Here is a 25,695-nt window from a genome sequence, read left to right on the forward strand (position 1 = left end):
AGAAAACAAAGGTTAAAGTAAAAGAAATAGATCCAATATGAAGTCAGATTTGTTCTTCTCTATTACATTGCCCTTTGGTCATCAGGTTGGGGAGATGGCAAATGAGGTAACAGATGCAGAATAACTTTAAAAATTCAAGCAGGATATTATTATTGTTGGACTGAACTGGGCTTAATATAAATAATAATGTTTATGGCTGCCAATTAACTGCTGCACTTGGAGAGATGATACTTAATGTTCCCAAATCTGCAAAACTATTTCTTCACAGTTCTGTTTGTCCCTCTGAAAAGAAAACCCACCAGGAAGGATTTATTCTTATCATGGCATGCTACAGTAATTTCATTTTCAAATCATTAACAGGAAGGCATCCTCATCTGATCATTCTTGATACAAAACCCTATCTTAGAAGCCTGATACCGTCTCCTCTACTTTTCTGAGAGCTTTACTGATTTCAGTTAAGACCTTCGGGCTTAAATGAAACACAAATATAAGTTTGGCTCTTTCATAAACCTCTTTTGATATCTCTCCCATCAGCTCTTTTTTTTGCCTCCTGTTCTGGCATTTGGCTATAGATTGTTCCAGGGATTTCATTGCTAAGTTACATGATATGAGCAGATAAAGGGGAGTGGAACTCATTTCCTAATTTACTTTGAAACTAAATTCTAGATTGTATTTATGGGGAGAGGAGCAGCCTATGATGAGCGAGAATAGTCTTCAACTCTGAATTTTTAAAATGGATTTTCATAGGAAAGCATCCTTCCTCGAGCTTTTCCTGTGCCTGAGAGTGTGGGTGGGGTAGAGGTTCTTGCTTCCCATCAAATAAATCTAATCAAAAGTAGATGTTTAGCAGGAGTCTAGCCTGTCATACTCCTATTCAAAGCTAGTTTGCTTCTTTGAATTTCATCAAGCTCCTCTTATAGTAACAGGAAAGTTTATCCTATTCCCCTAACATGTAAAAAGGCCCCTTCAAGGCAATACCTTTCCTTATGATAGAGATGTGTTAGAGGGGATTTTTTATTTCTTGACGGCTGAGATTCTGTTATGTACCATGATACCCATCAAAAAAATTTATTTCTGAACTTGTGGCCATTTAAATTGAAATACCTTTGAACTGGGGATTCAGAAAGCATTTGGTTGTTGATCCTTCTCAGGGGCTTTCCAGCTGAGGGCAGGCTGCTGGGCAGCATTTTCAACAACATGGACTCTGGACCTTGTCAACTGTGTGAGTTTGAGCAGGTCATTTAACCAATTCATATCTCAACTTTCTTATCTGTGTATTAGCCAAGAAATTAAGTAGTGGCCATCTTGTGGGGCTTATTAAATAAGCAAGTGTCAGCTGAGTGCATAAAAGAGTGTCTGAAATACATGCACAGTAGATTAACTTTAGCTGGTATTACTTCTACCCTGGGGCGGTCAGTTGGATTTTATAGTAAGTAATTCAAGTGGCCATTCATTGGCCATTGCTATACTCTGTACTTTATATGCATGTATATCCTTTAGCTTTTCTTATCACAATTCCTTGAAGTAGATGCTGTTATTTTATCCATGTTGTGGAGATATAAGTCCATGGTCACATAGCTGGTAAATAGCAGGGCTGAGATTCAAAGCCAGGTCTGTCTGACTCCAAATCCCAGCCCTTCCCTTTTCCACCGTACCATAGCTCAGTCGGTGGACACACCCATGGGCACTGGCTGTGGGTGTGGGTGTGCTGAGGGTGGAGGAGTAGATGGAGGAAAGAAGCAAAGTTCAGGGTCATTTGGAGAGGAGGCCTTATTAGCTGAATTAACGAGATGACCAGATATTATGGAGCATTCCTGCCACTTGTCATTCTTCCTGGAGAAGAATTATGTAGGGATAGGAAGTTAGGGAGGACTCGGGGTTCTTGTCTTCCTGGAATTTGAAATTTTTCCTTCTTCTTACAATCCTACCTTCTATCAATTTTCTTCTCTTATTACACCCTCCACTGCTTGCCTCTCTAGCTCCTTAACCACCCTGCCCTCCTACCCTGAGACCTATATATGTGTGTTGAGGGAGAGAGAAATGAATCAGGGTCTCAGGGCAAAGCAGCAAGAGCCCCATTTCCAGGTGGTGGAAAGACATGTGGCCTGGAATTGAGGAGACCTAAATATGGATCCTCCCTCTGCTACTGAATAGCAGGAAAATCCTGGTAAGGTCACAGGATTTTCTGGGCCTTATTTTTGACTTGAGGCTTGAAAGGTGGGTGACGTCCTATGGTTCTAATTGGCCTTCTGGGTCTCTTACCTCTGGGAGCTGTCCTGATGGCAGTGAGAATGCTAGTGGTAAGGTAGCGGTGGTGATAATAGGGGTGGAAGAGGAGGTCGAGACAGTGATGATGGTGAACATGTGCCAGAGATGGCAATGGGGGTGATGGTGGCGAAGATGGAGATGGCAGTGGAGGTCATGGTCATGGTGATGGTTTGGAGACGGTGATGATGGTGGAAGTGGTGCCAGAGGTGGAGGTGGAGGTCATGGCAGTGGAGGTACAGGTGATCATGGAGGTGCTGATGACTAATGTGAGCCCTTATCTAGCACCAGGCACTGTGCTTATTGGCCCTTTGTGGCCATTATCTCACCTAATCATCCCAGCAGCTGTTGTCATCTCCATTTTGCATATAAGAAGCCGGCGCTTTAGAGAGAAAATGTGAACATCCCTTGGTAGGTGGAGTTGCCTAGGTCAGATGCAGGTGGAATTACAGGTGCCAGAATATATGTCACTGGAGATTTTATAACAGGCATAGAGTGGGAGGACTCTTCATCTGGGGAGTTAAATATTTTCATGTTCTGCTCTCCCCAGACCCTCTCCCTCTATAACCAAGTTGTGCCCAGATGGAAATTTAGGGTCATAACTGCAAGAGTTTTTCCTCCTGAGACCACAGAGTGTGTAATGTAGAAAATGTCTCCCTCCACTTTTATCAGATGCTCTTTTCAATGATTTCTCTTCTTTTCTCTGGGAGTTTTCCCCTTTGGTTCAAACCCTAACCCTCATGCTTTGGGTTTGTGGCTATAGCTTCTCTCATAAAGACTTGCAGCTTATTCATGGGAGGCTGTGATTGATGGGGGTCCCTGAAGTGTTTTGGGGCAAAAGAAAGTCCTCCAGCATGTGTCTTTTCTATATCCTGTTTCTCCCAATGATCCTCACTTGTATTCTCTACCCCAGGAGGCCTTCTTAGAAACAGAAGAAACAGGTTTCTAGCATGGAGAACTCAAGACTGGGGGAACAGCACATGGAGTGAGACAAGAGCTGCTCGTGTCTGAAGGCACGGTTCACATCCAGACTCTCAGCCCTATTTGCACCTCCTCCTTGGGCCTGGAGGTTCTGACCTTGCTGGATTGAAAAGGTGGTCCCTTCCTCCAAGGCCTACTCTCTCCTCCTCCTTTCCTCAGGATGGGAATGGAAAGAGTCCAGGCAGGGGCCCTGCATCAGGAGGCTTAGTACTGACCCCGTCTGTATGGGGAAGCTGGCTTCGGATGAATTCTGTACACATGAGGTGAATGCATGTTAAATGTTCTCTTCTCCAGCCCCTCATCTAACCTCCAACACCCCCTCTCCCTCCTACAAATGTTTATTGAGAAATTACTTTGTAAAGATGTTCTGTTAGGTGTTGAGGACAGGAGAGTGAAGGTGGAACATCTTGACCTCATGGAGTTTACAGTTTAGTTGATGCTACAGTGTCCTGATGACAGGGGCTGTTGGTAAAGGTGCCGGTGATCTCATAGCAGGGAAACTGATAGAGCCTTGTGGAGACCAGGAAGGCTTCCTGGAGGCAGTGCCACTATGTGGAAACTTGTAAAATAAGAGCTGGATCCAGCATGGCAGTGGGGTGAGAGGAGTGGAGAGAGAGGAGGAAAAGAAGAGCACGAGGACGACATGGTCCAGGCACAGGGATCAGTGTGTGGGGGGCCCAGGGATGGGAAAGAACAGACTGGGTGGTTGCTTGCCCCACCTGGGCCTGGCCTGCCTCAGTCACAAGCACCCAATGCTGGTTCTCCCAGGGTCCCGGTGCCTCTGCACAGAGGGACCTCAGACAGGAACCAGGATCCACAGGCATGTTGGCACCTATCTGCACTCCTGAAATGCCTGTGTCGCCTCTGCTGTTTGGGCTTGGCTGAACCCTGCTCCATCCATGAGTAGCTCGGTTTCATGAGGTCTGAGGGGAACTCGTGACCAGTGCAAACATCCTGAGACTAGGAGGCCTGATGTTTGGACTCCTGGGCTGGGTGAACTGGGGCCTCTCTTGGCACTTCTCTAGGGCTTTTGCAGGCTCATCGGTAGATTCATGGCTGAGGTTTTTTTTTTTTTTTTTTTCAGTGCTTGCATTCTGGGGTTTTAATTCTCTACCACTTGCAAAGAACTAAATCCTATTAGAAACTGCAGCTTTTCAGCCATGAAGCTGTGTTTATAAGTGGCACGGTCATCGCCACAGGGGTGGCATGAGTTGATCTGGAGAGGATGGCTGGTCATCACATGATCTGTTGCCTCCCCCACATGCTTGCGGGGGGCAACACAGTCCCCATTACCACCACCCACTCCTGGGCTGTGCATTACTAGGGAGGAAGTGTTCAGCTTCACTCATGGACTTTGGTAGTGACCCCAGACCCAGGGACATCACTGCCAAGTGATTTAGAACAGACACACAGAAACTGATTCAGAAAGCCACACAGCTGCATACAGTTGAGACCCACATAGAAAAATATTTATTTAACAGATTCCAGTTGATCACTGACCATGCATTCATAAAGGAACAGAGGCACTAAACCACGATGATGACCCTAAATGCTGCTTACTTGGAGTGCAAGTGGGTGTCCTGCAGCTCCCAGACAGGAGGGCTTGTTTTAGAAACATTTATGTTGTTACTGCAATTTATAGTTTGTCTTCTTATATTGAAGCTTGCAGAGCAGAGTGGGATGGATGTCATGCTTAGCAAATTGCAGGCCATCTGGAATCTGGGTCCCTGGCCTCTACATAGTGGATGGAGCCACCCTGGGGATGGGGGAACCATCTTTTCCCAGGCTTCATCAAACAGCTAGGGCAGGGACAGGACATCAGACCATCTGTCTTCATGGACAGAAGCAGCCATCTGTGGCCTCTACATTACTTTAAAGCTGCGACCTGCCTTCTTCTCTGAAAACCAAATCCCAACAGCTCTTCTAGCTTCTCCCAAAGACCATTTCTCAATGGGAAGGAGAATAAGGTGGCAGAGCAGTTTTAAACGAAGGTCTTTAAGCTGACGCCTCATGGGAAATGTGACTGTGAGGTGTCCAGGCAAGTCCTGGCAGGGTCAGAGGACACAGAACAGGGAGTAGCTCTTCACATGGGGGTGTCCAGTGCACAGCCATCACCTGTGTTCCTCACACCCCATCTACTTCCAAAGCCCCCCCACTTTCCTTTGGCAAACAGCAATGAATGGTGACCGTCCTTCCAGGAAGCCACCTGTTAGCTATTAAGGGACTTGCCTGCACGTGATGCAGTCCTGATCTCAAAGCCGTGGGAGAAAATGGGAGGGGTGTGTGCCAGTGACATAAGCAAGGCTGTACATGGCTTAGTTACTGTGCTCTTGGGGAAAGATGGAGTGGCGAAGGGGGAAAGAAGCAGAGCGGAGAGAGAGGAGAGGCGCTTCCTACTGGAGACACATGTAAGGAAAGAGGGGGGAAAGGAAAGGAGTGAGGAGAAGGAAAAGGGGAGGAACCAGAGGGAGGGATTTCTGAGCTACTGCCAGCTCAGAGTTCCACTCATTCAAATCTAATGCTTCAAGGGCAAGTCTGTACCAGCAATGGGGTCACACAAATGCCCACAATCCGCATTCTGCTTCAATTTCTGCTTCTCTTAGGCCAGCGGTTCTCAAATTTGAGTATCAGCACCAACCAGCGGATTCTTGCCCCCAAGTCTCTGATTCAGCAGGTCTGGCTTCTAAGTTCCCAGGCGGTGCTGATGCTGCTATTCTAGGAGCCTCCTCTTTGAGGACTCTTGTCTTAGTTGAAAGTCCCTCAGTTGTGTCTGACTTTTTGTGACCTCATGGACTCTACAGTCCATGGAATTCTCCAGGCCAGAATACTGGAGTGGGTAGCCTTTCCCTTCTCCAGGGGATCTTCTCAACCCAGGGATCGAACCCAGGTTTCCCACATTGAGGGTGGATTCTTTACCAGCTGAGCCACAAGGGAAGCCCAAGAATATTGGAGTGGGTAGCCTATCCCTTCGCCAGTGGATCTTCCTGACCCAGGAGTCAAACCACGGTCTCCTGCATTGCAGGCGGATTCTTTACCAACTGAGCTGTGAGGGAAGCCCTCATAGCTTGTTTTAGAGGTTAGAGACTAAATCAGTGTTGGTACTGGTTTGGGCTCCTGGAGTCAAAGTCAGAGAATGAGATCCATGTCTCAGCTGGCTGGCAGGAGCAGACTGGCAAACACAAAGATATAAATCAAGGAAACGCTAAAGCCTGTTATTGGATATACTTGTCTCTTCCTGGCTCTTCATTCAAATAGCCATATGCTTACTTTCCACTAGCAATTGTGGTTTAAATGTCAGTTGACAAGCAGATGTCCCCCACCCTTCTGTGTGTGAGTTAACTTACTGCCCACAAACCCTGATGCAGCTCTCTTGCCACGTCCACCCGCCCCTCTGTTCTGGCCACACCAAGCTGTGCAGCTCTCAGAAAGTGGAGGGGCCCTTGATTCCTCCATTCCCGCTTGTGCTGTGTTCTTGGCCCGGCTGCCATTTTCCAGGAGAACTAACTGTTGTTTAGTCACTAAATAATTTCTGACTTTTTTGGTGCCACATGGTCTGTAGCCTGGCATGCTCCTATATCCATGGATTTCTCATGCATGGATACTAGAGTGGATTACTGTTTCCTTTTCCAGTGGATCTTCCAGACCCAGGGATTGGATCTGGAATCCTGTGTTGGCAGGCGACTTCTTTACCACTGAGCCACCAGGGAAGGTCGAACAGACCCACTCTTACTCTCCTTTGAATGTTCCCACCTGTGGGAAAGTCAGCCAGCATTGCTCATTGCTGCCATGATGTTCTAGCCAGGGTCTGCTCTTATGACCCTTTGTAAAAAGTCACCAGACTGTGGTTGCCTTGTCCTTCTCAGCTTTTTATCATCAGTGCCTTGGATAAGGGGTGTCTAATTCCTGCTTACTGTGGTTAGGGTCAGGGAGAAGTTAGAATATTATAAGGCAGGAAGAGGATGGAGAACTCTACTAATCACAGAAATTCTAAATCATTCTCAACATTCCCCAAGGCTTCAATGATTCAATGAAATGGGTGGAAGAGTCAATCTTTGAGATTTCTTGAAATCACACAAAATACCTTAAAAGATTAAATTTCCAGATCTTTTCTGCTTAGTAGAAGCTATGTATTCTTTTGCAGCACGTCCTTATGTAAGATATATTGGGGGGGAGCAAATGGATGGACAGATGGATGATTAGATGGTGTCCTTATAGACTTGCTCATCAGGTCATCACCTGGAATCATATTTTGTTTTGCAAACATTCTTCAGTTCCTTTGGGGGGGAATATATGTACTCCAGAGCTATATCATGTGTCAATTCTTGAGAAACTTGGTCTTAGAGCAGAATCCAGTGTCTGAAGGTGTCGTGCTGAGATGGACCTGCCTCTCACTGCATTCTATGCTGTGAACGGTCAGCCCTTGAGTCAAAAAGAGAAAGACAAAACAATCCTACTACATTTAAAAATAATGAAAGCCTTCTTTGTCAGTCTCAGGTGGAATCCAGTATTTGAGCAGTGTGGCAAGGTAGCAGGGGTCCTGCCACCCTGACCTGTGAGATCTTTTTAGGCGAATGACTTAGCCTCAGTTCTGTCTCGTGTAGGACAAGGGAATCTCTAACTGGTCTCCAGGTTCTCTTTCTGAAGACTGTAAGATGAGCCATTTCTAAGAGACTCACAAATAGTTATGTTCACTTTAAAGATTTGAGGGGAGAAGAGACAGTGTCAGATGTATGATGCTGCCACATCCCAGGCGGCATAGCTTAATGCACTTCTGAAGACTAAACCAGGCAGGCTGACTCGAATGCTGTTGAAATGTCAGGCTGCAGGGTGGGATGCTGTCGGACATCTGCATTACTGTTTTTTAAACAACATTACTCTGCTGAGAATAACTCTGTGTCACCATCTAATGGCTCTTGTCAGTGTAGTGATCAAGGAGGAAAAATGGAAGTACTTTACGTGGAAAAACGGATAAGATATGAAGCTTTTCCTAAACCCAGAGTACAATACAGATCTATCAACAGTTCCCTTAGAACAGTTTACCTGCTTTTTGTGACTGACTTCAGTTCACTGATCGCCATTCAAGTTCACACTAAAGTCATTTATCTGCGGGCTACACATTATACCACACAGACCACAGGACTATAGATTTTTCCAAATATAATATACAAGTCCAAATTGATTGCAGCCCAATGTAAATTTAGTCAAATCTTTAATATACTCTATTAAGGCATGAATAAAATCTTAAAGCTTTGTCTCAGCTCTGGAGAAGCTGAGACTGGAGCTGAACCAGTTGTAAACAGCCAAGATAAAACGTTACTGTTGGACATGGTGTTTATTCTCAGTAATGTGTCATCTAAAATAATGAACTTTTGTTTTCAAATGTAAACATGAGCAATTTACCTGTTAATATAAAACAACAATTTTATAAGGGGGCTAATTTGACTCCATCCTCCTCACCAAGGCTAACCTGCATATCACATTGTCTATGGGCATACACTTCATGTTGGCCACTGGCTGTACCTGTGTGTCCAGTGCTCCATTTTCCTAGCACAAAATCATCTTTCAAAGCACAAGAGGAAAGGTACCAGCTATTTTCCCCACCTCCAGTTGAGATAGGGAAGTTTATTCAAGCAGCTCTGGCAGGTGTTTGGCACAGTCTGTGTTATTCCAGAATGATTATGCAAGGCTTAGAATGTAAAATTGTGTGCTTTCAGAATTTAGGCTTTAAATAATTTGCCATCCCTTATAGGGAAGGCTTTATGGGAAAAGACTGGATGGACTTGGTCTATGGTATAGGTGAGAATGTATAATGAGAAATATGATCCAGATTAAACCTTGGTTTACCTGCACTGTCAGTAATTTTAGGAGGATAAATACAGGCTGAGTGGGCGATTCCTTGGGGGTTTCCTTGGTTTGGCGGGACTCTGGGGATGTGGCTGGGTAGTGAGCAATGATGGGACTGGGAAGAGGAAGAAATAAGGAGCCTTGCTGCTTTGGGGAGGGGAAATGAAGGATTACTTTAGCCACTAGCCACAGGGGCCTGGTCCCAACTGAAATATGCTGTAAAAGCTACACTGGGTTTCAAAGACTTAGTGAGAAAAAAATGTAAAATACTGTATAAACATTTTGATTGGTTAACACACTGAAACCATGTGTGGAATGATATTCGTGGCATACTGGATTAAAATTGATTTCACCTCTTTCTTTCTGAATGTGGTTGAGATTTTTAAATGACCATATATGGCACAGTTATGGTGAATAGTGCTACTTAATACCTGTTATGTATAGTGGGGTTATGGTTCATGTTTACTTTCTTGCTTGTGTTTTATTTTTCATACTTAAAATGAGAGACAATATTGTGTCCAAGAAAAAAAAACATAGCTTGTGGATTTTGAAGTTCAGTAAGCATGTGTCTTGGCTATAGCCCTTGGGTAACTAACCTCTGAAACTCAATATCCTCATCTATAAAATGAAGGTAAGAGCAGTTTTTATCTTAGCAGTCATGAGAAATGCACAGGAAATTAGTAGAGAGCACCAAGTATTGAAACTAACAGAGGGAAAACACAGTAAGCAATTAGCATCCTTCCTGCTTACATCTTATGACCTGTCCAATGCCTCATCTTTTAGACCTTGACCGTTTCTAACTAAGTTCCTTGTTTCACTTGTTCCCCAAATTTGTATTTTCTTGCATGTCTAAACTTTGCCTTCTTTTTTCTCATCAATGGAAAATCTCTAGTCTGGTTCCCCATCTTCTGCTACTTGTTCAAACCAGGGCAGCGGTCCCTAATCTTGTACCAGGGACTGGTTTTGTGGAAGACCGTTGTTTCATGGACAGAGGTCGGGAGGTGGTTCACGTGCATGACAGTTACTATGCATGTTATTTCTCTTACATCAGTTCTACCTCAGATCATCAGGCATTAGATCCCAGAGGCTGGGGACCCCTGGACTGGACTAAGGTCCCCCCTACTTACTACTTTAACTGTTGGAGCAAGAATTCTATTCTGGCTAAAACTGTAAACCAGCCACAGTCCTTCATCTGCCCTCATCCCGTGCCTCCTACCCAGGACGCTGGGTCTCTCTTTTATGGAACTCTGCTTCATTTGATGGGATGGTCGTTCAAGGACAGCTGATACCAGGCAAAGGGGGTGAAGGTGATGGAAGGCTGAGGGTCATGTAAACAAGAGATCAAGAGGATGGACAGGAGAAGCAAAATTGTAGAACGCCTTTCCTCTGCCCACCCGGCTGCCTCCTCTTTCTCCTTCCTTTAGAAGCCGTACTAGGTTCAACCCACGGTAACTACAAGGTGGCTCTTTCTTGCCTTCCAAAGTACAACTTCCCACAGTGCAGTATAGCAACACATCGAAAACCCTGTGTCCAGGTTCCATATTCTAAGAAATGAGACCTTATATGAAGATGCTTGTTACTTGTTTTCAGAAATTCAGTGGCGAGGAAAAAATTGAAAACTTGGTAAAGATATGTGGCTTCCCTTAGGTAAAGTGAGCTACCTGGCTCCTTCACAATTAATGGGATGAACCTTTCAGTCAGAGCTACTTGAGATAAAAACAAGGAGACACAACAAAAGAACACACTTGGAATAGTGCAGGTGGCTGGGTGCACCCATCCCTCTTAGAGCAATGAAAAAAAAAAAAAGTCCGTGATTTACTATGCAGCTTTTTTTTTGATAATCAGAAAAATGTTGATTTTTGTTCTCATCCAGCAGCTGTAACTAGGTATTTCAGAATGTACTCCTAAGGTGATTTTTTTTTTTTTTTGCCTTTCATCAGATCGATATGTTACTTTGCCTAGTTTATTTTTAGATTTACTGAGTGTTCTGAGGGTAGAAAAGGGTAGGAAACTCAAAGGAAAGAAGCAAATTGGTTTGTATTTCAAGTTTGGGCTGAATCTGGACAGGAGAAACCCTTAGAAATTAATAAGGGGAGCAGGTTTCCTGGGCCCTTTTTGCTGACAGCTGGGATAGTGGAAGGATTTACTGGTGGAGGGGACTGGGGAATTTCAGTGCCAGAGAATATAATCAGGGCCCCTCTGCCACCCTGCAAGGGATGCTCGCCTATGTGTGTGTGTGTGGGAGGGCCAACCCCAGATGGGTAAAGAGGGTGGTTCTTCCTGGAGCATGAATGAAATATTTACTATTGATCAGAGGCAAGGAGGGGTCATTGCCAACAATCACTTCTCTGTAATTTCCTAGAAGATCAGAGGGTTTGAAAATGTGAATGAATTTTTCTTTCTATTACTTAAATTTAGGAGAGGAAGAATTTCTTAAAAATCCAAAACACAGCTCTAGGATATCAGCTGTTTACGTAGCAACTTACATTTGGTGTCTTGGCACATACAGAGATGAGGGCATGTGCTCTGCAGGTGCCTGGTCTTTGTCTGCTGTTTTACTGATGCTTTTGGTCACTGTGGATAAATACTGTGTGATGACAAGTATCACACAGCATCTTTTTCTCTGTCAAGGGTGGTACAAAGAGCAATGATGGGGTAATTCAGAATGCAAACACATGGGCATGCAAACGTCTGTCCATGTAGTCAACTTTTGATCCTCTTGGGGGCATCTTTTTAGGGCCTGATTTTTTTCTGGGCCACCACAGTGCAGCTTAGTGCAACAAAAAGTGAGCTAGTGAGTTATGAACCTGAAGTTAGGTATTTTCCATTATTTTTGGATAATTACCTTTTTCCCCCTGTGAGGGTGGAAGATATGACATAGTTAAAAACATCTGAGAAGAAACAGAAATGCTATTGCAGATATGAACATTGTAATTTCAGGTGTGCATACCTACTAAATATATGTCCAAAACACACTCTCGGTGACTCCTGGTTTTGCCTCCCCTGAAATGGAATGCACAATTAATGTCACTAAATATAATTCTCTGTTACCAAAAGAATGCCACTTCCCTTTGTCTTCAAAATATCACTGGATCGCCTCTATGCAAGCATTCTTTAAACTACAAACATTACTTCATCTGATATGGCTATACTGTATCCACCTATCTTTAAAGGACAAAACGAGATTTATGGACTACATAAAATGTTTTCTAGATACACAACAATGAAAACACTTTTTAAATTAACAGGTATCAACAGGTATAAATAACTTGTCTAAAGCATTTAATGGTCTTTAACACAGTCAACTCCCCTGGCCTTGAAAACAGTGTTAAATTCTTTTTTGCCAGTGGCAAAAAAAAAAAAAAAAAGCCCATCAAGTGCACCTTGAAAAATTGGTATCCTTTCCCTGCCAGTAAGCACAGAATATTTTATGGGTATTTTTTGTCATTGGCCTTATGATTTCTCTCCTCTTTCTCCTTCCCTCTTGCCTGCTCAGGGCTGATTGTTGTGACCTTGGCCGTCTGCTGGATGCCCAACCAGATTCGGAGGATCATGGCCGCGGCTAAACCCAAGCACGACTGGACCAAGTCCTACTTCCGGGCATACATGATCCTCCTCCCCTTCTCAGACACCTTCTTCTACCTGAGCTCCGTCGTCAACCCGCTTCTGTACAATGTGTCCTCGCAGCAGTTCCGAAGCGTGTTCGGGCAGGTGCTGCGCTGCCACCTGACGCTGCCGCACGCCAACCAGGAGAAGCACCTGCGTGCCCACATGGTCTCCACCATGGACAGCGCCCGCTCTGCGCGCCACCCGCTCATCTTCCGGGCTTCCCGGCACAGCAGTTCCTCTGCAAGAGCTAACATGGTTTTCTTAAGCACTTTTCACAGTGAGGCCAAGCCCGAGTCTAAACGTCAGGAGCTGAGCTGTGAGTCACCAGAACCCAACTTGGAGAGGAAACCAGCCAACCCTGCCACCAGCAATGGTTTTCAGGAGCACGAAGTGTGACTGCTGAGGAAGCAGGCTGGACTGCTAAGCGGCACTCCTCTCACGAAAGCCATGTTACCTTCATGCAGCAGTGATATAAGAAACTGTGCTCCCATCAGGGACAGGAGTGGAAGACGGGCCTGGGAAGAAAGCAGACAGCCACTGAAGTGTCAGCTAAGGGCTGATTCTGCCAGCCTGGCCTCAACTCTGATTACAGATGGGGCCAACTTGCATTCCACCTCCTTCCTTCCTTTAAGGGCAGACTGAAAATTCAAGCTCTATGTATTCAGAGCTCACCAAGATTTTTTTTGTTTTTACACTGAGCTCTTTGTTTCCAAAGGAACTAAAAGAACAGATTCCCCTCCCTACCCAGAATAAAAGGACACCCAGAAGAATCTCGGGGAGCAGGGGGAGGGCAGGCCAGAAGAACAGTGCAGGAGGGGCTGACATCTCCTTCCGCCTTCAGCAGTATGCCAAGAAAAGGGCTATCTTGAGGAGCAAGATGGTGCTGGGGAGCCATGGCCGGAGGGCCATGGCAGAACTGCTCCTTTTCTTGGGCCGGGGCCCGTTGCACAGAGGGGTGTTGCAGCAGCTGATGCACACCGAGTTCAGTTTCCCTGGGGAGCAGAAGGATTGGTACCCAGCTGAGGCGATGAGGCAGGCTGCCGACGAGGCACACGACTTGCGGTACATGATTCCTGCAACACAGACCCAAAGGAGCGAGGTTAGCCTGCCTGTGCCGGCCAAAGGACTGCAGCCCCCTGAGCCCAAAGCCCAGGGACAGCTCTTCCTTACCCCTCCCACAGCCCAGAACCTTGGTGGGTCCAGGAAAATACTCAAGGTTGTTTCCTTGAGCATCCAAAATCCACAACCTATGCAGTGAAGACGACAGGCCTCATTTCACTTGCTTTTGACAATTTTTCTCAAGGCTATTTGAGATGCCAATACCAGTGAATAAAGAGCTGTTACTATCAAAGTTCATTTTTGTTTAAAGTCGGAATTCACACTGTGTACTAGACAGAGCTTTTTATTTACTTTTTTTGGTTTAAACTGTCTCATGACAGAGAGGATGACAAGCTGAGCCTTAAGATCTTATCTCTGTTATTACTTTATAAGCGGCTACAGAGATGGCTCACAATGATGTGTTTATTAAATCCTGAATTCTCTCAATAAAGACCAAAGCCCAGTGAGAATAAATGAGGTCCCTCTGAAGAGGCCCTGTGGGTTCAGTCAAGGAGGGGTCTGGCTAACAGTGTGCGGAGCACTGCCTCAGTCCAGGGAAGTATAATGTTCAAATTGTAGCCTATTTATCAAGTTAGGGTGTCTTGGATAATCATTTGACTTTATAAAGATGGGCATTTACTCAAGTAATAGGTAAGCTTATTAAATACTTTCCTGGATGCCAGGCATTCTCCAGATGGCTATACTATCTCATTTACTACCTGCAACAATATTACAAGGGAGGCCCCTGAGATGATGCCCATTTAACAGATGGGGATAGCAAAGGAAATTTAATAACTTGTTCAAGCCACACTTATAGAAAGCAGAGCAGCTGTGATCTGAACCAAAGATTCTGGTCCCATGCTGTCAAATCTGTAGCACTGTATATAGCAAAGTAGCCACCCATGTTAAACACAAAATGGTTTTGTTTTTCACAGCAGAGAAGGTTATAGCTTTTGGTGTATGTGTGTGGCTATTTTGTATCAATGGCTTACTTTTCTTTTTGGACATATGATATCATACTAAAGCTGGACCTCAAAGGAATGCCTTGTATCCCCCTCAGACACACAGGGTAGCAAATGGGTTACACAGAGTCCACCAGTATCCAGGGCTCCCCATTCCCTGGGGTTCCCAGCAAGGATGTGTGTTTGCATCCCCCTTTGATTTGGGTCCCTCCCCCTTGAGAACTGCTACTCTGGATGCTAGAGAAACAGTACACAATTGAAGTGCCTAAAACTTCCAAGTGAGAGGTAAAGAAATACTTTAGATTTACATTAAAACATGCAATTTTATGTCATTTCTTTTCTATAACTACATGTTTTTAAGAGTTGATTTTCTTACACTGGAAGATAGCTGGTCTGGTAAGATAAAGGCCCTGGACACATGTGTGTGTGTGGCGGGGAGCACTGCTGATTTCTAAGGAACATGCTACAGGGTGTTTCCCATTTATAGATTTCCCAGTCTCCACATTTTCTAACCATTGCCCATTTTAGAAAGTTAAATTATTACTATGTTTTTATTCTTCAATATTAAAAGCACTGAGTGTCATTTGTCAGTTCAACTTCAATAAACTTTTTCCCTTTAAGTAAATTTTTAAAATTAAACAAGTACTGAATACATCTTTCACTGTAAAAAAGTTCAGACAGATAACCTGAAAATGTTCCTTGACCTCTCTCACTCCAATCCTATGTCCTCCTAAGAGGTAAGCACTCTTACCAGTTTGTGATGCCTTCTTCTAGACCAACTGCTATGCACTTACATGTGTCCATGGAGAAAAGGTGTGTGCACATGTCCTAACAGCATAACATCCTATATGCTGTATATATCTCCTATGTGCATTTTTACTTAGAACATGTCTGGGGATATATTTTTAAGTCTAACTGTATAGAACTAAGGGTAAATGATGAGACTGGTTAGATAAGTAATGCAAGATGGGAGCCCTAATTTTTGTGACTGCTTCCCATCGGATATCTCCAAATCACTTGGCTCTGATGGCCAGTGGGGCCTACACTTGTGGCCCTGCAGAACTGTATATATCTGCATTCTTTAAATGTTGCTACCAGGGTGTCTGCCTGCTGATCAGCTTGAATCTAGGTGCTAAGATCCTCTTCTTTGGGACACTAACTGATCTCAGCACACACTCAACTACTGGGAGCTATTAAAAACAAAACAGCCTGCTTAGAATTAAATATCATTTGCAGCAACATGGATGGACCCGGAGATTGTCATGCTGAGTGAAGTAAGTCAAACAGAGAAGGAGAAATACCATATGACATCCCTTATATGAGAAATCTAAAAAAAAAAAAAAAAAAAAAACCAAAACAGATGAACATTTTTATTAAACAGAGACAGACTCACAAACTTAGAGAATGAACTTATGGTTGCCAGGGGGAAAAGTTCAGAGGAAGGGATAGTTAGGGAGTTTGGGATGGACATGTATACACTGCTATATTTAAAATGGATAACCAACAAGGATCTACTGTACAGCACAGGGAACTCTGCTCAGTGTTATGTGGCAGCCTGGATGGTTGCGGAATTTAGGGGAGAATGGATATATGAATACGTATGCCTGAGTCCCTGTGCTGTCCACCTGAAACTATCACAACACTGTTAATTAGCTACGATCCAATTTAAAATGAAAGAGTTTTTAAAATAATAAAATAAGCTGTTTAGACAGTTGGGAAGGTTGAAGAGATAATCAAAAGCTGGAATAGGGTTGAATGATGAGGTACATCTCCTATACTAAGCCAACCTTTCAAGAGAGGTGGCTACTTCATCTAATGCATAGAAACCAGTAACGTTATCAAAATGAAAAGATGAATATGTTCCAAAAAAGAAAACTTCAGAAGAAAATTTTAATGAAAAACAGGTGATTTACCAGAGAAAGACTTCAAATAATGTTCTTAAACATGCTCATTGAACTAGGGAGAAGAATGGATAAACACAGTGAGAATTTCAACGAAGAGAAAAAATATAAGAAGGTATTTAATAGAAGTCACAGAGTTGAATACAATAATGGAATTGCGAGAAAAATGCTCTAGAGGAGTTCAACACATTAGGTAAAGGAGAAGAAAGGATCAGTGAACTTGAAAACAAGTCAGATGAACTCACCCAATCAGAGCAGAAAAAACAAAAAAGTATCAAAAAAAAAAAAAAACCAAACCCTGAAGATAGCTTAAGGGGCTCATGAAACAATCTCAAGTGGGTTAATATTCACACTATTGGAATCACAGAAGAGGAGGGCAGAAGACTTGAGTGAAGAAATACTGGTAACAGAGAAACAACTTGTCAGAACCCCTGTAAGATGAGCAGATTTTTCATGAGAAACTTCAGGCACAATACATAGGCATACCTCACTTTCTTTTTGTTTACCTGTCCTTCACAGATACTGTGTTTTTTTTCACAAACTGAAGGTTTATGGCAACCTGAGTTTACCAAGTATCCTGGTGCCATTTTCCCAAAAGCAACTGCTCACTTCATGTCTCTGTATCATGTTTTGGTAATTCTCACAGTATTTTAAACTTTTTCATTATTATGTTTCTTATGGTGATCTGTGATCGGTGGCAACTGATATTACCACTCTGTTTTTGCCTTGTATTTTTACTTATGGTATGTCCTTTTTAAAAAGGCATTTTAAAAAGCCATTGCACACTTAACAGATTACAGTATAAACATAATTTTATATGAATTGGAAAACAAAAAAACTTGTGTGATTTTCTTTGTTGCAGTATTTCCTTTATTTTGGTTGTCTGGAACTTAACCACCCACCACCCACCCTCGCCCCCAGTATCTCTAGGTATGTCTGTATTCAAAGTGCTGAAAGAAAAAAAAGAAAAAGAAAAAAAACTCCCCAATAAGAATATTCTACCTGGCTTAGTTGTAATTCAGAACTGAAGGAGAGATGTAGAGTTTTCCAGAGAAGCAAGAGTTAAAGGAGTTCATTACCTTTAAACCAATGTTATAAGAAATGTTAAAAGGGCTTATTTAAGCTGAAAAGAAAGGGTGCTAACTAGTAACAAAACATACGAAAGTAAACATCTCACTGATAAAGGTAAATATCTAGTAAATGTAATAGATTAGTCACTTATTAAACTTGGATGAAGATTAAAAGACAAAAGCAGTAAAAACAAGTAAGTACAACAATTACTTGAGGGATACACAAGATAAAAGTAAAATTTGAGTGGAGACAAGATGGAGGAGGAGAAGGATGTAGGCTGACCTCTTCTTATGGAAACACCAAAACATGGTGTAGCTACTATGGAGAACAGTATGGAGAGTCCTTAAAGAATTAAAACTAGAGCTACCACATGACCCTACAATCCCAACCCTGAGCAGACATCCAGAGAAAAGACCTGATCTGAAAGGATACATGCACTTCAGTGTTCACTGGAGCACTGTTTACAATAGCCAAGACATGTACGCAACCTAAATGTCCATCCACAGCAGAATGGATAAAGAAGGCATAGTACATATTTACATTGGAATATTACTCAGCCACTAAAATGAAATGCCATGTGCAGCAACATGAAGGGACCTAGATTGTCATATCATGGGAAATAAGAGAAAGAGAAATAATTGTATGACACCCCTTATATGAGGAATCTAAAAAGAAATGATACAGATTAATTTTTTTACAAATTAGAAATAGACTCACAGACTTAGAGAATGAGGGGAAGGATGAAGGGAAGGGATGGTTAGGGAGTTTGGGTTGGACAGGTACACACTGCTATATTTAAAATGGATAACCAACAAGGACCTACTGTATAGCACAGGGAACTCTGCTCAATGTCACGTGGCAGCCTGGATAGGAGGGGAGGTTGAGGGAGAATGTATACATGTATATGTATGGCTGAGTCCCTGTGCTGTCCAACTGAAACTTAATCACAACACTGTTAATTGGTTATACTCCAAAATAGAAAGTTAAAAAAAAAAAAAGACACCAAAATCACAACTGCTGAACAACCATTGACAAAAAAACATGCTGGAACCTACAAAATAGATATCCTACATTGAAAGACAAAGAAGCCACATCAAGACAGTAGGAAGGGTGTGATGGCAATAAAAGCCAGATCCTGTATCCTCTGGGTAGGTGACCAACAAACTGGAAAATAAGTATATTGCATGCAGAAGTTCTCCCACAGGAGTGAAAGTTCTGAGCCTCACGTCAGGCTCCCCAGCCTGGAGGTCTGGCAATGGCAGGAGGAGCCCCAAAGAATCTGGCTTTGAAGGCCAATGGAGTCTGACTGCAGGAATTCCACAGGCATTCCACTCTTGGAGGCACACAAAAGGTCTGGTAAGCATCAGGACCCAGGGGAAAAGCAATGACCTCATAGGAGCCTGGACCAAATATACCTCCTGGTATTAGAGGGTCTCCTGTGGCAGTGGGGGCTGGCTGTGGCTCACTGCAGGGACAAAGACACTGGCAGCAGTAGTTCTGGGGAGTACTCATTGGCTTGAGACCTCCTGGAGGCTGCCACCAAGACCTGGCCCCTCCCAACAGCTATAGGCTCCTGTGTATAGACTCCTGTGTTGGTTGTTTGGCTTCAACCCAAGCAACCAACAGGGTGGAAACACAGCCCCACCCATCAGACAACCTGCTTAAAGTCAGCCTGAGCACAACCCTGCCCACCAGAAGAACAAGACCCACCTCCACCCACCAGTGGGCAGGAACCAGGCCCTCCCACAAGGAAACTTGCACACATCTCTTAGGCAGCGTCATCCACCAGAGGACAGACAGCAAACAAGCAAGAAGAACTACAACACTGCAGCCTGCAGAACAGAAACCACAATCACAAAGTTAAACAAGATGAGACAGAATATGTCCCACATGAAGGAACACAGTAAAACCCCAGAAGAACAAATAAGTGAAGTGGAAATAGGCAATCTACCTGAAAAAGAATTCAGAGTAATGATAGTAAAGATGATCCAAGATCTTGGAAAAAGAATGGAGGCACAGATTGAGAAGATACAAGAAATGTTTACCAAAGACCTAGAAGAACTAAAGAACAGAGATGAGCAACATACTAACTGAAAAATGTACTGAAAGGAATCAACAACAGAATAATGAGGCAGAAGAACAGATAAGAGAGCCAGAAGATGGAATGGTAATTACTGCCACAGAAAAAATGTAAAAAGAATGAAAAGAAATGACAGTCTACAGCCTCTGGGACATAAAATGCACCAACATTTGCATTGTAGGGGTCCCAGAAGGAGAAGAGAGGGAGAGAAGACCAGAAAATATTTGAAGAGATAATAGCTGAAAACGTCCCTAACAGGGGAAAAGAAATAGTCCCCCAAGTCCAAGAAGCATAGAGAATCCCAGGCAGGATAAACCCAAGGAGGAAAATGCCAAGACACATAATAATCAAGTTGACAAAAATTAAAAGACAAAGAAACAATATTTAAAGCAACAAGGGAAAAATCAATAAATAACATGCAAAGGAATTTCCATAAGGTTATCAGGTGATTTTTCAGCACATACTCTGTAGAACAGAAGAGGTTCTAATTCAGATTCAACTAAAAAATTAAAATTTTTACAAACAAGCAGAAGTTAAGAGTTAGCACCACTGGATCAGCTTTGCTACAAATTCTCTAGGCAGAAAAGAAAATTATCTTGTTCTACACTAGGAACAAGAAAATTATGAATGGAAAAACTCACTGGTAAAGGCAAACATACAGTAAAGTTAGGAAGTCATCTGCACACAAATATGATATCAAAATCAGCAATCATGAGAGTACAAATGCAGGATAGTGGGCAACTTAAAACAATATTTTTTATACACAGACTGCTCTAGCAAAACCTCATGGATACTGCAAATCAAAAATCTACAATAGATAAGAAAGAAAAAGACATCCAAACACAACACTACGTTAGTCATCAAATCACAACAGAAGAGAACAAAAGAGGAAGCAAAGAAAAAAGACCTACAAACACAATTCCAAACTAATTTAATAAAATGGCAATAAGAATGTGTGTGTGTTAGTCACTCAGTCATGTCTGATTCTTTTGACTCACAGACTGTAATCTGCCAGGCTCCTATGTCCATGGGATTCTAAGAATACTGAAGTGGGTAGCCATTCGCTTCTCCAGGGGACCTTCCCTCACCCAAGGATCAAACTTGGTTCTCCTGCATTGCAGGCAGATTCTTTATCATCTGAGCCACCAAGGAATACATATTAATAATAATCTTCACCCTAAATAGATTAAATGCTCCAAGCAAAAGACACACACTGGCTGAGTGAATACAAGAACAAGACTTATATATATATGTATATGCTGCCTACAAGAGACCAACTTTAGATCTAGGGACACATAAAGACTGAAAGTGAGGGGATGGAAAAAGGTATTCCATGCAAACACAAATCCAAGGAACGCTAGAGTACCAATACTCATATCAGTCAAAATGGACTTCAAAATAACGTTACAAGAGACAATGAAGGACACTAATGATCAAGGGATCAATCAAAGAAGAAGATAAAACAATTTTAATTATATACACAACCAACATAGGAGTAACTCAACATATAAGTCAAATACTAACAGCCATAAAAGGAGTAACTGATCGTAACACACTAGCAGTGGGGAACTTTAATACCCCGCTTTCCTTATTGCACAGATAATCCAGATAGAAAAGAAATGAGGAGAAACAGGCCTTAAGCGACACATTGGAGCAGATGGACTTCAATGATATTTACAAAGCATTCCATCCAAAAGCAGCAGAATACACACTGCTTATAAGTGCACATGGAACGTTCTCCAGGCTTGATCACACGCTAGGTCACAAAGTAAACCTTGGTAAATTGAAGAAAACTGAAATCATATCAAGCATCTTTCCCAACCACAATGCTATGAAATCAGAAAACAGCAACAGGGGAAAAAACTTCAAAAAAAACCCTACAAAAATATGAAGGCTAAATAATATGCTATTAAACAATCAACCATTTAAGAAATCACATAGGAAATTAAAAAATACCTACAGATAAATGAAAACAAAAGAATGACAATCAAAAACCTATGGAACACAGTAAAAGCAGTTATAAGAGGGAAGTTTATAGTAATACAGTAAGTCCACTATATTCAACATCACAGCAATCCAAGTATATGCCCACTTCCCCCTCAGCCTCTAGTGCTGAAGAAGCTGAAGTTGGACAATTCTATGAAGACCTACGAGACCTCCTAAAACTAACACCAAAAAATGATGTCCTTTTCATCACAGGAGACTGGAATGTAAAAGTAGGAAGTCAAGAGATAGCTAGTGTAACAGGCAACTTTGGACTTGGAGTACAAAATGAAGCAGGGTGAAGGTTAACAGTTTTGTCAACAGAACGGACTGGTCATAGCAAACACCCTCTTCCAACAACACAAGAGATGACTCTACACATTGACACCACCAGTGCCGAAAGCAGAATGATTATATATTTTTCAGCCAACCATGGAGAAGCTCTATGTAGTCAGTGAAAACAAGACCTGGAGCTGACCGTGACTAATATCATTAGCTCCTTATTGCAAAATTCAGGCTCAAATGGAAGAAAGTAGGGAAAACCACTAGGCCATTCAGGTATGACCTAAATCAAATCCCCTATGATTATACAATGGAGGTAATGAATAGATTCAAGGGACTAGATCTGGTAGACAGAATGCCTGAAGAGCTATGGATGGAGGTTTGTAACACTGTATAAGGAGAGAAGTCGCTCAGTTGTGTCTGACTATGACCCCATAAATTGTAGCCTGCAGGCTTCTCCATCCATGGGATTTTCCAGGCAAAAATACTGGACTTTACAAGGGGATCTTCCTGACCCAGGGATTGAACCCAGGTCTCCTGCACTGCAGGCAGACTCTTTACCATCTGAGCCACCAGGGAAGCCCAAACACTGTATAGGAGGCCACGACTAAAGCTATCCCAGAGAAAAAGAAATGTAAGAAGGCAATGTGGTTGTCTGAGGATGCCTTACAAATAGCTGAGAAAAGAAGAAAAGTGAAAAACAAAGAGAAAGGGAAAGATATACCCAACTGAATGCAGAGTTCCAAAGCATAGCAAGGAGAGATAAGAAAGTCTTTTAAAATGAACATGCAAAGATAGAGGAAAACAATAAAATAGGAAAGACAAGAGATCTCTTCAAGAAAACTAAAGATACCAAGGCAACATTTCATACAAAGATAGGCAAGGACAAAGATAAAGGACAGAAATGACAAGGACCTAACAGAAGCAGAAGAAATTAAGAAAAGGTGGCAAGAATACACAGAAGAACTGTACAAAAAAGCTCCTAATGACCCAGAAAACCATGATGATGTGGTCACTCACCTAGAGCCAGATATGCTAGAGTGTGAAGTCAAGTGGGCCTTGAAGGAAGGAAGCATTACTATGAATGAAGCTAGTGGAGGTGATGGAATTCCAGCTGAGCTATTTCAAATCTTATAAGATGATGATGCTATTAAAGTGCTGCACTCATCATGCCAGCAAATTTGGAAAACTCAGTAGTGGCCACAGGACTGTAAAAGGTTTTTCATTCCAATCCCAAAGAATATTCAAATTACCATACAATTGCACTGATTTCACATGCCAGCAACATTATGCTCAAAATCCTTCAAGCTAGGCTTCAGCAGGACATGAAGTGAGAACTTCCAGACGTACGAGGTGAATTCAGAAAAGGCAGAGGAATCCGAGATCAAATGGCTAACATATGATGGATTATGGAAAAAGCAAGGGAATTAAAAAAAAAAAGGACTTCTGCTTCACTGACTATGCTAAAGGCTTTGACTGTGTGGATCACAACAAACTGGAATATTCTTAATGAGATGGGGATACCAGACCACATTACCTGCCTCCTGAGAAACCTTTATGCACAACAAAAAGCAATTATTAAAATGGACATGGAACAATGGACTGGTTCAAAATTGGGAAAAGAGTACATCAAGGCCGTATATTGTCACCCTACTTGCTTAACTTATATGCAGAGTACATCATGTGAAATGCTGGGCTGGATGAATCACAAACTGGCATCAAGACTGCAGGAGAAATATCAATAACTTCAGATACCCAGATGACACCACTTTAATGGCAGAAAGTGAGGAGGAACTAAAGGGCCTTTTGATGAAAGTGAAAGAGGAGAGTGAAAAAGCTGGCTTAAAATTCAACATTCAAAAAATGAAGATCATGTCATCCGGTCCTATCACTTCATCACAAATAGATGGGAAACTGTGGAAACAGTGTCAGATTTTGTTTTCCTGGGCTCCAAAATCAATGCAGTGACTGCAGCCATGAAATTAAAAGACGCTTGCTCCTTGAAAGAAAAGCTATGACATACCTAGATAGCATATTAAAAAGCAGAGACATTACTTTGCCGACAAAGCTCCATATAGTAAAAACTATGTTTTTTCCTGTAGTCATGTATGGATGTGAGTGTTGGACCATAAAGAAGGCTAAGCACTGAAGAACTTATGCTTTCAAACTGGTGCTGGAGAAAACTCTTGAGAGTACCTTGGACAGCAGGGAGATCAAACCAGTCAATCCTAGAGGAAATCAATCCTGAATATTCACTGGAAGGACTGAAGCTGAAGCTCCAATACTTTGGCCACCTGATACAAAGAGCCTGACTCATTGGAAAAGACCCTGATGCTGGGAAAGAATGAATGCAGGAGGAGAAGGGGGATGACAGAGGACGAGATGGTTGGATGCCATCATTGACTCAATGGACATAAGTTTGATCAAGCTGCGGGAGATGGTGAAGGACAGGAAAGCCTGGTGTGCTGTAGTCCATGGGGGTCAGAGAGTCAGATACTACTGAGTGCCTGAATAACAACAACAAAGGCTTCCCTGCTGGCTCAGGTGGGAAAGACTGCTGCAATGCAGGAGACCTGGGTTCTAACCCTGGGTCTGGAATATCCCCTGGAGAAGGGAATGGCACCCCGACTCCAGTATTTTTTGCCTGGAGAATTCCATGGATAGAGGAGCCTGACAGGCTACAGTCCATGGGATCACAGAGTCGGACACGATTAAGCAACTAACACACATACACACAAAGGTATAGTAATCAAAATAGTATGTTACTGGCATAAAAATAGACAAAAATAGATGAACGGAACAGAGTAGAAAGCCCAGAATAAAAAACCAAGCACATGTGGTCAATTAACTGACAAAAAAGGAGGCAAGAGTATACAATGGTGAAAGGACAGTCTCTTTAATACCTGGTGTTAGAAAAACTTTAGTCACATGCTGAAGAATGAATCTGGACCACAGTCTGACACCATCCATAAAAATTAACTCAAATTGATTAAAGACTCGAGTGTAAGTCCTGAAACAACAGAACTCCTAAAAGAGAAGACAGGTGGCAAGCTCCTGGACATCAGTCTTGGAGATGATTTTTTGGATCTAACCCCCAGAAAAAAGTAAATAAATGAGACTGCATCAAACTAAATAGCTTCTGCACAGCAAAGGAAACCATCAACAAAATGAAAAGGCAACCTACTGAATGGGAGAAAATATTGCAAATCATTTATATGATGAGGGATTAATATCTAAAATTTATAAAGAAATCATACAACTTGATAGCAAAAAAAAATTGCTTAAAGAATGGGCAGAAGACCTGAATATAGACATATTTACACAGAAGCTATGCAGATGGCCAACAGACAACAGATATGAAAAAATGCTCATCACCAGTCATCAGGGAAATGCAAGTCAAAAACCACAGAAGATATCACCTCACACCTGTTAGGATATCTATTGTCAAAAAGACAAAAAAAAAAAAAAAAACAAGTGTTGGCAAGGATATGGACAAAAGAGAATGCTTGTGCACTGTTGGTGGGATTATATATCACTGCATTCATTATGGAAAACAGTATGGACGAGAGTTAAAATACAACTACCACATGATCCAGCAATTTCACTTCTGGTTATTTAT

At 42.5% G+C, this 25,695-nt stretch overlaps 1 protein-coding gene across 1 annotated transcript in view; it reads right to left on the minus strand.

Annotated features, from left to right (window-relative positions):
- Positions 1-8,438: 8,438 nt before the first annotated feature.
- Positions 8,439-25,695, minus strand: part of LYPD1 (LY6/PLAUR domain containing 1) — a 54,522-nt gene continuing 37,265 nt past the window's right edge. Inside the window, exon 3 of the mRNA XM_040228414.1 lies at positions 8,439-13,772. Within this exon, the coding sequence (XP_040084348.1) occupies positions 13,537-13,772 (236 nt within the window). The 3' untranslated portion in view covers positions 8,439-13,536. The remainder of the gene's footprint in view (positions 13,773-25,695) is intronic.

Source organism: Oryx dammah, unplaced genomic scaffold, assembly GCF_014754425.2.
Source record: "Oryx dammah isolate SB20612 unplaced genomic scaffold, SCBI_Odam_1.1 HiC_scaffold_27, whole genome shotgun sequence".
NCBI classification, from domain to species: Eukaryota; Metazoa; Chordata; class Mammalia; order Artiodactyla; family Bovidae; genus Oryx; species Oryx dammah.